Source organism: Rissa tridactyla, chromosome 2 (assembly GCF_028500815.1).
Source record: "Rissa tridactyla isolate bRisTri1 chromosome 2, bRisTri1.patW.cur.20221130, whole genome shotgun sequence".
Lineage (NCBI taxonomy): Eukaryota > Metazoa > Chordata > Aves > Charadriiformes > Laridae > Rissa > Rissa tridactyla.
In genome coordinates, this window is record NC_071467.1 from 98,293,753 (window position 1) to 98,308,997 (window position 15,245).

At 41.6% G+C, this 15,245-nt stretch overlaps 1 protein-coding gene across 10 annotated transcripts in view; it reads right to left on the reverse strand.

The window, feature by feature from the left end:
* KIF13A (kinesin family member 13A) overlaps positions 1-14,965 on the reverse strand; it is a 118,633-nt gene extending 103,668 nt beyond the window's left edge. For 9 of the 10 annotated variants that reach the window (XM_054190506.1, XM_054190509.1, XM_054190513.1 and 6 more), the window contains exons 1-2: positions 14,500-14,965; positions 14,075-14,165 (exon numbers count right to left, since the gene is read on the reverse strand). In XM_054190506.1, the coding sequence (XP_054046481.1) occupies positions 14,075-14,165; positions 14,500-14,554 (146 nt within the window). In that variant the 5' untranslated portion in view covers positions 14,555-14,965. Of the gene's footprint in view, positions 1-14,074; positions 14,166-14,499 lie in introns of those variants that run through there. The other variant, XM_054190510.1, reaches the window with a different exon arrangement.
* Positions 14,966-15,245: the final 280 nt, after the last annotated feature.

The following is a 15,245-nucleotide window of genomic DNA, read 5'->3' on the forward strand; positions in this document are numbered from 1 at the left end:
AAATGTAATTTAAGTTTCCAATTTAGAATAAGAAGCAGAGTGCTGCCAGGAGCTGCTAACAGCACTCAGTCTCTTTATTCTGAAACACCATCATGTCTGGAGATAACTCTTTAAATAGTATCTTTAAGGAGCATGGTAGAATGCTGGTAGAAGGTCAGAAAAGATGAAAGGTAGAGGAAGAAGAAAGTTAAACAGGAGAAGACTAGAGAAAGGCATAAACTTTATCTATGGATATGCTTGCACAGAAACGATGAGGTTTAGTATAAAGATTAGCTGTGTATAGAATCACAGAATCATAGAATTGTCTAGACTGGAAGAGACCTTTCAGATCATCAAGTCCAACCATCAAACTGACTCCGACAAAAACCATCACTAAACCACGTTTAAAGAGCCTGCATGCTGACAAGTCAGCCTTGGCTATGGAGCCCAGCCATCTGCATGCTAACCCAGAGACTGCAGTACAGCCTGCGGCCCGTGCTGGCATCTATTCAGAGGCCGTTAAGAAGGGAGATCTAGGCTTCTGCATTGGGATATGAAGCATGCACAAGTCATCCTGCACTGCAGTTACACAATGGCACATCTCTTCCATAGAGAGAATAGTGAAAAATGTATTCATTCCTGATGAATGCTTTTCCTGCATTTTTTATTGCAAATACCCATGCTTTAAATTTAATATTCAGCTTAATCAGTAAGGTCAATAGGTGTATTTAAATCAAACTGGGACTTTTACCCCACCTTTCAGCAAAGTATTTCAACTACTTTGTTTCTACGTTTTAATTAAATACTTTAAATTCTACTTAAAATCTTCATACAGAGCTTTATAGTTCCATTTAGTACCATCTGTGTTGTTGTGATCTGCAGTCAGCTCTACCACGCACAATGAGCGTGGGCTGAAACACTCATGACAACAGAAAATCCCACATAACAGAGCGTACGCTCAGAGGCATGCTGCAGACACTCCCAAACACCAAATCACCACGGTGGAGTCAATTAGTTATCTCTCCACAGCCACTTCCCGCACTCTGCGTTTTAGGAGACCCCTGTCAGCTTTGCCTCATTACCTGAACACGTGCTTGTCCTGCACAGCATCTGAACTAGTAGAACAGTAACAGAGGCCCACACCCACCTACTTTTTGCTCTTTACTGTCCCTGGCATTGCTCTTGACTCCATCACTGCCACCTCCTCCCATTTCCAAGTTCACAAGGAGAGCCACAAACACCAGGTACAGCACAGGCTAAGGGAGACACCCAGTATTCGCACTGTGCAACCAGGCTGTGGGAGTCCAGCTTCGAGTCTTCTGATCTGACTCTGCATGGGAGGAGGCGAGGCCCAGCAAAGCTTATCAGCTAAACTTCCATGACACTGAGCCACAATTCTTCTGTTTCATGAGCTGCAACTCAGCTAATTATCTCGGCCATAAATAACCCACAGCCTAAATGATCTACCTAGAGATCTGCCTGCATAGAGAATAGAGTTACACAAAACAAGCTAAAAGAAAGAAAGCAGTATCACATGCTGTCTCTCAAAAAAGTTGACAAAAATCCTTAGAAGAGAATGGGAAGTCATACATTAAGGAAGAAAAAAGACTCAGAACAAGTAGATCAGTCTGAAAAATCATGAACAGTCACATGAAAGGGTACACATGTTCAGAACTCTGATAAGCATTACATTAATTAGTGATTCAAGAAAGCAAATACTACTGAAATCAGCAGTTTTTTGGTTAGTAACATTAGGATTAGAAAGTGAAGGAGCAAAGTAGGTGAGCAGCAACACTGAAAATGAAATTCAGGTTTGACAAATACATAATTAAGTTCAAAATAATTCAAAAAGTTTATCACATTAATTTTTCAGTGTAGCTTTTCCACTTCAACCATCATCATTAATATTTTAAATAAAGGTCAGCAGCAGCACTGAATTCTCAACAATTTTCCATGTAATAAGGAGTCAACTGTTTCTTTTTTGCTTAAATAGCCATTCTACTACAAAACCAGCTAAAAGTCACGTTGTTTGATTAGTGACTCTAGACAAGTTCAATTTATTTTCATCTACTACATGTGCAAACTGGGACATGAAAGTAAAATAGCACGATTAGGAAGATCTGCTACAAGAGAAGCTGCAGCTAAGGCAAGCATCCCATTTCAAATACTCGTAGATTAACAATACTGGGCTAAAGAAGTGACCTGCCTTTGCAGAAACAGCTACAGGGAGAGAACAAAAAACAAAAAAAACCAAAAAAATAACATGTTTTTTTAAAAGAATCATGAATTACCCAATCTAGATCCTTAAAAAAAAAAAAAAAAAAGCAAACCAAAACACACAAAGCACCCTTTGCTCCTTCCACTTAAAGGAAAAATTCTGTAGGGAATCTATAACTTCCCTTCTATTTTGGATGCAAAGTAGAAAGACAAATATAAAAGTATTTAAAGTACAAAGCTTTTCCACCATTATTTGGAAAGAAAATGCAAGTTTCCTAGTCTAATCCAACACTCACCTTGAGCTCACTAAACTCCAACACTGCTCATTTACAGCTACCAGTCAACCGATTGTCACTCTTATCACTCCTAAATGCTTCTTGAAGAACAAGAAAATGAGCTATTTTAGTTTTTTCTTTTCCTACATAACAACTGCATGTCATCATTAATATTTCTATTTTCTTTCATTTATGCACACTGCTGATGAAAGTTTCCTCCTTCAAAATTCAGTTCTACAATTCCATTTTATATCTCATTTCAAAGTCCACGAAGACCTAGCTTTACTTCCCCTTTTTAATCACAGAAAAGGCAAGCAGGCAAGAGGTCACTTATGTGACTCACTTGCCTCTGTCTTTTCTGAACCACAATGAAGATACCTTGAGCAAAACATAAGCACGTCAACTGTGAGATCCTCCAGAAGTCATCCTGCAACGCCCTTCCTGACAAAGGATGACAGACTAAGATCGAGTTGGCTTGGAGAGATTTTTATAAAAGTCATTTTACACCTTGGTCATGTTTTCAAAGTTTATTTGATCTATCTTGCACAAGCCACGAATTTCTTCCTCCGTCAGGTAAGAAATTCTCAAATAGCAGCCGACAATACGGGTCAGACCACGTAACAGAAGAACCATAACTCATAAAACATGAACACTGCAAAACGCTAAAGGCATTCGGCCAGCCCAACACTGTGGATCTGCATTTCTGGGTTTAAACTAGCACAAAAATTGCAAGACACTGTTCTGAAATTTCAAATAGAAGTGCACTGTGTTCCTTGAGACATATGCAAAGCTTCTATCTGTGACTGCTGATGGCGGTAAGGATAGATTAAACTAAGGGCACAAAGCTTGCACAGTGTTAGTATTTCTGAAAAAAAGTTTCCCATTGCCACATTCACATCTGCAAAACTGAAACTTCCAAGAACTACTTGAGAGGATGCAGCCTGCCCCAAAGAGTAATTAAACAAGAGGGGAGAGATTAGACTGATGTCTATCTAGGTTCGGTATTCACCCACTATGCCCTGCAGAGCACTTGAAAACAGAACTGGCAAGAGCTAACTTCTAACTTTCACCAGGGGGAAGTCAGACATCCCCCTCCTTCAGTACACGGCACTTCTGACAGTAAGGGGGAATCCAACCATGGAACTGGAATGCTGAGAGGGACAGAACATCTACTGAGTTTATTTAAAAAATTCAAGATACTGTTCCATTGAAAAAGAACTTAGGAGAACACTTAAATGCTGCATCTTCAAACACACTTTCATCATGCTTTTGACAGACATACAAGTGTTTCCAATTAGATTATTTCACAGCCAATTTACACAGATTCTCAATCATGACATTTAACGTAATAAACAGTAAAAATTCTGTGTTAAAATATGAGTTACAACTATGCAACAAAAATTTGGAACATGACATGAACTTAGCTACAGTGTTATAAACACCTCAAACAATAAACATACCAAGGACTTGGAAGCTCTTGACAAGGAAATTACATGGCAAGCTGTCCAGTGTTCAACAGTCTGTTTACAAGAACTGATCTTCCTTTTTGTTCTCAACTTGGATCTCAACCCAGAACACACATGAAGACTGCCATACCACCCCAGAGAATGCCAGTTTCTCATACACATTTTCAGAAGGATGGAAAAAAGCTTATTGGATGCTCTTGGGTTTTGTTGGTTGGTTGTTTTCCTCCAACGTGTACTTTGAGAAGTTTCATCACGTTGTTGAGCACCCATTTCTATACCTTTCTTTTGCCTTTCATTATCCTTCCAGTCCTGGTCCCCGAGTATCCTTTCCGTATACTCTACCACATCAGCAGCAAATCCATTAACAAGCCATCTTTTGTATTTCCTTATGTGTCAGTTTCTCCACAGACACTGACGCAGCATTTCTCAAGGGCACTCCAATCAAGAACGCAGGTACAAGGATTAGATTTACACCAGGATAGGAATGAGAACTATTCAAAACTTTCCTCTTTTTAAATAGAAGGAGCACTATGGAAAATACCAGACTGTTTTCTAGACAGTTTGTTTCGGAATAGCATATCTGCTGTGGTCACAGTAAGCAGCTCCAAAACAGCAAAACCTGAATGGTGGGATGATGTTCTGTGATACACTTCTAAAAAAAGCCTTCAGAACCATATTTTTTGTGCCAATACAGTTTAAGAGAGCAAAGTGCAGGAAGACTGCAAATGGTTTCTGCACTTACTCCCTTACATAACTGCAAAGTTCTCTTTAAAAACCGTACTTGAACTCCACTACTTCTTGCTGAGTGTACAGACGATACGCAATACGCAAGTAATGTATTAATGTCTTCAGCTGTGTACAGTGAATATAGGAACATTTCTTTATTTTATCAAATGGCCAATTTCTATTTCAGCCTGATTTCACTAGATAAAATGTTCTGAAAACACATTTGAAGTCTACAGGACATTTAGAAACATCTCAAAATAGGGAATGACAACATGGTATTACAGGAAGGGAAAAATACCAAAAAACATCAAAATGCTTAGGACTTGCATCATTCATGGGAGGTGGCACCACCAAGCCAAAACAAGTCTGGAGCACTGCAGACTTACATCACATTGCATACATAAAAATCTCACATCAACAAATGCTGACAAAGAAACTTTCCAAAGCAGACCAGGATGCTGCTTGTTCAGGGCCATAAAGCAGCTTTGCCAGTAGAAAACTTCCACCAGCTCTGTGCCTCCACTGGAATGCTCTGTTGACTTATCTTTAGCAAAAGCTCATCTACTGTAAAACAAGCCTTGGCTTTTGAATCACAAAGTAAAATTGAATTTGAAGTAAATATTCAACAAAAACAAGAGCTCTGAAGTATTAAAAACTGCACTGCAGCCAGTGTCAGTCACTGTATAAATCCATTCGCTTTGCAGATAAACTTCCCTTTCCACCTAACCCAATCCTTTTTCCTTCAACTCTGAAAGAATAAAATTTGTGAAAGGCCTTCTCAGCTACACTGCACATGATTTTAATCATAAAGTCAGACAAAACGTGGAAACCATGTGGGAAGAAGCATAAAGTACTGCAGTTTTTTTATCTAAAATCTGCTGTTCCTTGTCATCATATAAGAAATATTAAGCAAAACAGACAGCTCCACATACTTGTACTTAATGCCAGAAAAATTATTCCAGTAGCTCAAGAGGCAGATTCAGAATTTTGAGGCCTTACACTAGAAAAGAAATTTAATCTTGCCTGGAGGCTTTTGCACTCTACTTACTTGGGATTGACACTTACGTTTAAAAAGAAACTGTGGAATAAATTAAGACAATGTAAGCTCAATAAATAGGATATCATGTACATTTTTTCATTTTATTTGCAAGTCTAACACAAAAAATTTTCAGAAAAAAATATTTAAGTGTTGACATTTTCAGCAATGTGTTTTTAAAACAAAGCATCAAATCACTTGATAGAAAGTTTACAGTTCACAATGCATCCTGGTAGGTTTTTTTAAACATATTGAACAGTATCTTCATGAACACATGCAGAGATAAGCATGCCATTCCAGCCACAGCAGCTGCTTTGATTCATGTTTACGAAATGCTTAAAATTCTTGGAATATACATACACAGCAACAAGAAGACGCAGTGACGCCACAAATCCCAAAGTAAACCAGTACTAGCCTAGTATCTACGCTGTTACTAAACACAAAGAGGCAGCAGCAGAGGCTTGGTGGGGAGCTAGCATCTAGAAAAGAGACAACAAGTACATACCCTCTTGCTAGTGCACAATGAGCCTCTTCGTCTCTATCTTCCACATGATCATTAGCCATGCTAGTGACCATGCACTGAAACAAGCACACCACAATGTTTCAGGCGCACCTTTCTACTGTTGTGCTGACTGATGTACCTCAAAATAAGTCTGTACCATTAATAAGCACCAAAATATATTCATGGCTTAATCTGTCAAAAGAGTAATTGTGGTATAAATCTTTGTCCTGAGTCATAGCACTTAAATAGCAAATAAGTTACTATAAAAGGATAAATCATTAGGGACTTCATTAAGGGCTGTTACTGTATAGTTTTCCCTATGGTGATCTATGTGAAATGAGATAGAACGTTCAGATTACCTCCTAGTGAAAAAGTTACACCGTACAAGCCACTAACTTCACATTATCCAAGGAAGATGTAGATGTATTTGGTAAGCATGTACATGCTTGAGGATGTCTCCATTTAGGACACAACAAAATGCCAAATAAAGGTTACGGCTGATGACTAAGGAATGTATTAGTTCGGGACATGGTTATGAATTTCATTAGAAGTTTTGAAGACTGAGCATTGTTTTTTTCAATTATTACTTTTAGACGAAAAGGCAGCTATCAAAACCAAAGGCCAAAACTGCAGAGGTTAATTAACACTAACCAAGAACAACATCAACAGAGAGCCATTGATTCCCTCTTCCCCAAAAAACAAGAAAAGGAATAAAGGGACACCCTCCCATGACATTGAAAACAGCTTATGTAACACCTACTCTTCACCAACATGGATATCTTGAGCTCACGGCATTGATTTTCAACTCCCATCAGCAATGCATTTTTCTGATTAACCTTCATACAGCAAATTTTCAATCTGCTTGTTGTTAACTTTACCAAGCTCCTCCCTCAGCCCCTAGTGAACACCCATCGCATGCCACTGAAGGGTCATAAAGACGCACACAATCAACTCAAGATCCAGCAGACCTCAAACTCTGATAACCAATTTTGTATCAACATACAAAGTCAGGTACTGACTGGACAAGCTTATATCCCTTACACTGTCTCTTGTAAAGAGACACACAGCAACACTACTTCCAGGCAACAGCATGACTGTTTTAGTTAACTTTGTGCTTTGGGTCACAAGTTAACTTGATAGTCAAGTCCTGTGGTGCACATCATTGCACAGTGGGGGCCTTTTCTTTGTAGGCTGCACTTACTGAGGAGAGTAAAATTCACTATCTCCAGCCAACACTTTCACAATTCCTTAAAGAGCCTTCTCCACACTGCTGTCAGTAACAGACATCCTCACAAAATACAAGCAAACGAGCAATCGACAAAGTTAGTCAGTTAAGCAACCGCATCTGCACAGCATTGCTGCTGCAGCAGCTGGCATTTCGCTATAGTAGGCAGTAATTGTTTCCATTAATAGACTCAAACCACGCTCAGGGCGGGCCAAATAAGCAAAGACACTGTACTACTTTCTCACCATTATGGACAGTCTGTCCATGCAAGAGACATTGGCAACACAGCCAGAGGCAGCTACCGCTACTGCTACTCAATCTGCACCCAACTGTAGAGGAATGAAGGAGTTCAAGTCTGATAACGTCTCAAACACAACAGCAACAAGTACGTTTGTCAATTTAAAGATTTAGCTCTAATCTTATTACTGGAAGTACCACATTGACTCCCTAAACAGCAGATGCCTGCCTGCGCGTGCTGCACACCACATGAGACCAAGAAGGGATTCGCTTTGTTCCCAAAACTTTGTACCAAGATTCGCACCCCAGCTCTGTGCGGTACACAGACCTGCATGGAAGGGCAGCTGGTGCGCACTGCTTCTCTCTCAGCTCAGGTTCTGCAAAACAGGGACCCCTTAAGTACCTCCTGAAGTATTTTGAATCTAGCCCACACCTGGTCACTAAAATATGCTTACAAGGACCGTTTAACCCTAAATTTTTAAACTATTAAATTACAGTGAATCTAATTAGAAGTCTGAAATTGTACCGTATGCACATTCAATAAACCTACTAGTTGCACAACAGAGCAAAGATAATCTTGTTTTCAAAACAAGAAAGCTGTCTCTACTATTTGTACTAAGGAGGCAAAGGAGGTGAAAATAAAACTTTTCCTTCAGTCCTGATCTCCCCAAAGAAAAGGGGAAAAAAAACCAAAACAAACCAAACCATTTTAAGAGCTGCACATTTTTAAAATTTGTAATTCATTTCAATAAAACAACACATTCAAGGTGTATTGACCAATAATCCAGATCTCAAAAAACACCTCTGGCTGCAGTAATAAACAAGTGCATGAGTACCTGCCCCTTCTAAACACAGAAAATAAGTGTGTCTAAAGGCCTACAAATCTTTTTAACAAATCTTTTCATGTTCCACCATGTAGGCATTTCTAACATCATAAAACAGAAAAATTGGACAGGTTCAAAACTGAACTTCGTTTTTACTGTGTTCTACTCAGAAATATTTGAACATAACACACGATAGTCCAAAAGCACAGAATGGCTACAAAGCAATGACTGCCTAAACATGGTCATACCAAGAACAGTTTTCCTTCTCTTCAAAAACTTTATCTATTTTTGTTCTGAAGTACTGCCAGATAAGTGCTACTAGCTGCTTGCCCACAATCCCAACAGCCTCCAACGGTAGTTTCCTCCAGCAATGCCATCTAAAGACCAAAGCACAAGGTCGTAACAGCTGTCTGGATCTTGTAAACATGGTAAAATAACGGATGCTGCATTTACTTACAGTTCAGGCCACCTTAGGAAGAACCAAGAGCCATGCCATGCAGTATTTTGGATTACAAGTTTGTGTGTCTCATTTTGGTTTGAATTACATGGAATTTAAGAACAGCAATTTCAAGCTACTGTGTCTACTGTCCCATCTGAGGTAGGAATGAATGAAAGCAATGCAAAAATAGCTCAAGAAACGACATTTTCCAACCACGCATTTCATAATTCAAACACACCGCCTCTGCAAAGGTTGAAAGCTAACAGTTCACATCCTGAACATTGGTGCCTAACAGGAAAGTTAACAGAAGAGGCCAAAGTCAGATTACTTTTACAATTTCCTGCAGACAAAGATGAAAGTTGCCGCCTGCTATTATTTTATGATCTACCTCAGACAGGTAATAATTTGAAGTACATGTATCAAAGACATGACCTCGTTGATCATTTCTTCAGATATGGAAATAATTAGAATCTGTCCTCTTTCAGCTTCCACAAACTTCAGGGTGAAAAAGCAACCATTATCAGAAACACATACCCTCTCTCTACAACAGCGCTCTTCTCTCATCTCTGTCACTTTTCAAAGCAACATTATAAAAAAGATAAGGTGCCACAACCACCACATGAAGGACTATGTACTAAAGACCATCCAAAATCATACTTTCTCCAAGGCAGGGGAAGCAACAGCTGTTTTCTGAAAACAAGAGTTTTAAGATAAGCTGTCTAGGGATGAAATCTGTGCTTCAGATATTCGTCTTTGAAATTATCATGACCTATAAAAACCAGATAGACACACACACACACATCTGTCCCTAGCTATTTATTTTATTAAAGAGCCTAAACCTACTCAAAGCCCCTATATAATCAGGAATCTTTAGTAATTTAGAGCTCTACAAAGAGTTTTTCCTAAGTAGAACTGTGCCTTGGTGCTACTCGCCTGTTATCAAAATGAGGATGGAACAGAGCAAGCAAATCATAAAATGTTTGTTTTGTTTTTTTTTTAAAAAAGAGTTAAGCCAGGCAAGAAAGACACTTTCAGAGAAAAGTGGTAATGTTAAGTTCAGCTCTACGCTGATGATTTCTTTCCCATTTTCTGCCCTGAGATTTTTAATAAGACAAAGTTTGCACAAGGCTACTGTGCTCTAATGGAATAAATTGCCCAACAGACAAATTTTTCCTTCAGTCAAAACTACAGTTGAAATAGTATTTCAGTTCTACTGTCTCCGTAGTTCCTTGTTTATTTCTGTGCAGACAAATATTTTGCTTACTAAAGGAAAAATCATGTCATGAAGAACTGTTGTCAGGGAACTAAAATAAAACTTTTATTTTCAGATCCTATGCATTAAAAAGTGTAGCTGAAAGGAAAGGTTGGAGCAAAGCATATTTTAACAACAAAAGCAGGGGAGGAACCCAGCAAAACCTAATTTGTCCTACTGAAAAATAACATCCCTAACATAAAGTCAAATCTTTCATAGACGTAGAGGTGTGAAATTTCAATTGTAAAAAATTACTCAATTGTTTTGAAAGATTGTCTGTAACTCCATACTCTAATTATCTCATAGTTACATTTTAATACCATACCTCATTGTCAACAAACACACACGAGAATTTATACAATTGTCTTTGAAATATAATACCCATTTCTAAGAGACTAAGTTAGAACACTTTTTTTCAGGAAGACTGTAGTTTGAGAAAGGAAATTCAGATTCACAAGTGAAGACAGAATAAAAAAAATAATCAGAGGGTTCCCAGAAAGACAAGATGCTTTTCTGGGGAAGAAAGGGAAATCTATGTTGGTTTTGGGGATGAAATGGATGAGAGACAGAAGAAGTAACTAAAACACAAGCACACTTAAGCAGATATAAAGGAAAGTACTGCTACTAATAACAGTAAAACAAGGGTTAAAGGTATGAAGTCCAACAACCAACTTACAAAAACTTTGCCAGCACCAGAGATTATACCTGATACCAGCTAATGAAAACCGTTCCATTCTGAACTCTGTCTCCTATTATTTCAGTCGATAAAGATTTCCCTGTGCCTTTTAGACTCAAATTGTTCAATTCTACTATGTTCTGGTTTTCCTCCTTCATTAGTTTAGAACGCCAGAAGTCGTGTGTCTGTGGGGAACAGCAGGCCTGCTGCTTATAAAAAGACAGAACACTTGTATTTAAGAACAATTACTATTTTGTAGCTGTGTTTGTTAAGGTGCAGATGCTGTGTGGTCTAGCAGTTCGAAGATGCAGTCAGAACCCTGTTCTAATTTATGGTTATAACTTACTGCTTTACCTCTAATACAATAGTGAAAGTTGGACAAATGACAGCACTTTCTGGGATTTTAGTTCTTTTTCACCACTTGTAAAACTGGCATTACTTGCCCATATAAAATCCTTCAGAACTATCCTTAATAAAACCTAGGGACTGATTAACATCGTGCATCTGAACTTAGATTTAATTCAAGAACTCCTTACAGAATAGGCAAAGCTAGTAAAATTTTATTTTCCTAACCTTGGATATTCTTCCAACGGCAAATTTTACAGTGTTATAATTATTAAAGAGCTACCTAATTTTACTGTAGAAGAATTCTGTCAGTACCTTTAAAATTATAACTGAGAGAACAAGGCAAATAAAAAGCACAGTCCTGAATTCTACTCCCCACACCCTTTAGTCTATTGGCTTCAGCTGAATTAAGAAAAGTGGCCCTGGAAACCAAATTTGCTTTAGAAGGCTACTTATTCCAAAGCGCAGTACAAACTTGTACTTCCATTCAGCTAGAAAAGGGAAATTTCCATATAAAAAGATAAAATGTGAAAAGGGAAAGGTAAGACTAAACAGAATATTAAAATAATGCATATAGTAGAGAAAGACCAATTAATCACCCTAAAAAGCAAAATAATTTTTGCAATGACATGGTTGCTCTGAAAGAAAAATCCAGTTGAGCTATATAAAAACAAGCTACACAAAGAAAACCAAAAAATCCATTTGACATCTCTAACCCTGCCAAGGCATCAATCCAAGTACAAGCAGCAACTACTCAGCAATTCAGAGCCAGTTTATACAGGCATTTTATGGTGCGTGCTCATAAGAAGAACAGAATTCATTTTTCATCATGAGAAATTAAACTATTTATCTTGAGTAAAAAATAGAAATCAACAGTTTAGCACTGAAGAAAACGTAAGGATCTTCACAAGGCTCTAGAAGAGTCCCTTGGGCATCTCAACAAGTTACATACAACATCTGACACTAAGAAGGTACCCAAACTGCATGTTTGCACAAGCGCGAGTTACTCCTGATCAGTATTTCTGACTGTTATTTCTAATAACACATCGGGCAGTCGTTTCAAACACAGAAGTTACACATGTAACAGCCGGCCAAATTCCAGCCTCACATTGGGCTGCAAGCAGGACTGCTGTCACCTGCCAACACAGCTGTCGACAGCGGGGTCGCACACCCAGCATCACAGCTCACCCGAAAGGCTCTTGGCGCAGAACCAGAAGCCAATTCCAACCAAGTAAGAGAATTTATATATATATTACAGGTATTAAAGCCAGATAAACACAAGCCACACGAGTCAGTTCACAGTCTCACTGAATACCTGCAGGACGATGTGCACAACAAGCAAAATTCACAGGTTACAGGCTCTTTAGTAAGCCATCTGGCCCTTAGGCTCTTTAGTCTACTGAATTAACGATTTTAAAATCTTAATTCTGTTCTTGCTTTGCAGCTCTATTTGTATTTCATGTGTTACACCTCTCAAATACACTGTGAAGAGTTAATATTATTCTTATTATAGCAGTGTTGTGATGGGAAGCCATACGTACACCGCAATAAACAGGAGAAAGAAAACCACATACTTTTTAAAATAGGATAGTATAAAGAAAAACAACATTTCCATTTTATAGATGGGATGCTAAGAGCTACAGAGGCAGCACGACTTGTAGAAGATACCGCCAAGATCTGTGAAAGGGGCAGGAAGCAAGCACAGATCTTTCAAAACCCAGGCCAGCACAATGGTTCTGAAGACAATGCAAGTTGGATTTAAATTAAACTGGTGTGATTACAGCTATATTCCAGCACGTGGATTAATGTGAGAAGCACCTTCACATCTTGGACACGTAAAAATAGAAAAGGTCTCAACCTTTTCTAAAACTACTTTACTAAAACTACAAAAGCGTGACATACTGCCTTTGGAAAAAAAGCATATTCTCAAGATACAGTTTCTTCGTAACTGCTATGAACTCGATCAAAAATATTCTTAATAAAACCTTGAGTAATAGGAACGTGTTGAGATTAAAATCTCTATAACCATGCAAATGATTTCACGCTCCTTGGCATTAAGTACATTTAACAGATCAACTTAAGTTGAGCAGTCAACAGGTAACTGAACAGATAAGCATACAACCTAACCCCCTTGCACCTCCCTGTCTTTCCCCACACTCCCTCAAAGGAAAGAAATCTTTTCCTGTTCTGATCTATTTTTACAGTCTAGTGCATTGGTATTTTGGATTATTTCCAAGGGTATTCTTTACTGGGGCATCACAACTAAATGCCAGATTTCAAAATTATTTTAGTATATTCTCATAGGCTACTTCACAGAACAACACTGAATTAATAAAGGACCTAGCAATTACAGCCTTTTCAAATGCAAACACGTTAAAACCGAGTAAACAAACTTAAAAAAAAACCCAACACCATCACTAGCATAAAATTCTGCTTCTTGTTCCCCCACAGGTTACATCAAGTTACTAGCAGCCTGCATGCAAGGGAAAATTCTGAGACCAGCACACACAGACGGTTTAAGTCCCTACCTAAACAACAGCTTATTTTTTCAGCAGTCAATCAAGAACCAGCTTTTAAACCCGAGAGGCCAACAGGGATCTCTCCTGTCTCCACATCCCCAAATTTGGGTCCCTCCGACCGACTCCCCTTAGGGAAGCCAGGAGAGGAAGGTCCGGTCCTTCCTTCCCAGGGATGCAAGCCCAAAGGCTGGCGCTCGCCCTCCCTCGCCCCGTTTCCTCCCCCCGCCCCGTAGCCCCCGAGAGGCACCAAGACCCCCAGGAGCCGGCCGCCCCCCTGACAAAGCCAGGCGAAGCGAGGTGAGGCAGAGGAACCGGGGGATGGGTCTTTATTCGGGGCGACTTGGGGTTTTTTTTACCTTTCTCCCTGCTTGGTGTTGGAAGGCGGAGGGTGCAGCACGGTCTGGTTCCCTTCCATCTCCACGATGCACTTGGTATTCAGGTCCAGCTCTGCAAGGCGACACGGCGGGGGGGAGACACTGCGTGTCGCCTGAGGTACTCAGGGCGAGAGCACACCCCACAATCCTCCCCCCCCACACCAGCTTCTCCTCACACCCCGGGGCAGCTCGCCCCTCGCCGGCTCCCCCTCAGCGGCGGGCTGTGGCGGGGTCTGAGGGGGTTTATCCTCCCGCCAGCCCGGCAGAGCAGCCGGGGGCCGCCGTGCCCGCCTCAGGCGCGTCCCGGTGCCGCCCCCTCCCCGCACAACACCCCCCAACACCCCCGCCATTCCCCCGCAGCCCCGGGACCCCGCCGCCCCTTTTCCCCGGCGCCGCCCGCCGGTTACCTCTCCTGTTCATCGGACGGACCCTGACGGCAACTTTCACCTTGGTGTCCGACATCTTTCTCTCTCCACCCCCCCCACCCCCCCACCCCTTTCCCGGGAGCGGCGGGCGGCCCCCGCTCAGCGGCAGCGGCGGCTGGCGGCCCCGCAGCGACACGGCGGAGCGCCAACGTCCATGCCGGGCCCGGGCGAGGGCGGGGGGAGCCGGGGCAGGCGAGAGGCGGCGACCGAGGGAGAGGAGGAGGAGGAAGAGGAGGAGGAGGAGGGTCGGGCGCCGGGGAGGGCGGCGGTGTCGCGGCGCTGGCCGCCTCCCTGCTCAGCCGCGATCCGCCCCTGCTCTGGCTGCCGACGGCTTCGTTTGCATAACCACTGCTCCTGCCGCCGCCTCCCCGCCGATCCCAACCGCCATCTTCCGCCTCCTCCCGCCGCGCCGCCGGGATTACGGCGCCCAGGCGAGCGGCCGGGGAAGGGGGAGTGGGGGGGCGGGCAAAGGAACGGAAACACCCGAGCGCCTTCGGTACCGGGGGACGGGGGAGGGGGGGAACCACTCCCCCCTCCTCGGCCGGCCGCTCCCCCGACTGAGCATGCGCGGCGGGCCGCTCCCTGCAGTGGCGGGAAAGGGCCGGAAGGGGGCGCTGCGCCGCTCCCCCGCGCATGCGCAGAGGGCGCGGGGGAAGGCGGGCCATCCCTCTCGCCCGGCTGTGGTGCTGGCGGCGGAGCGGGCCGTGAGGCCGATGAGGGGACGGTAG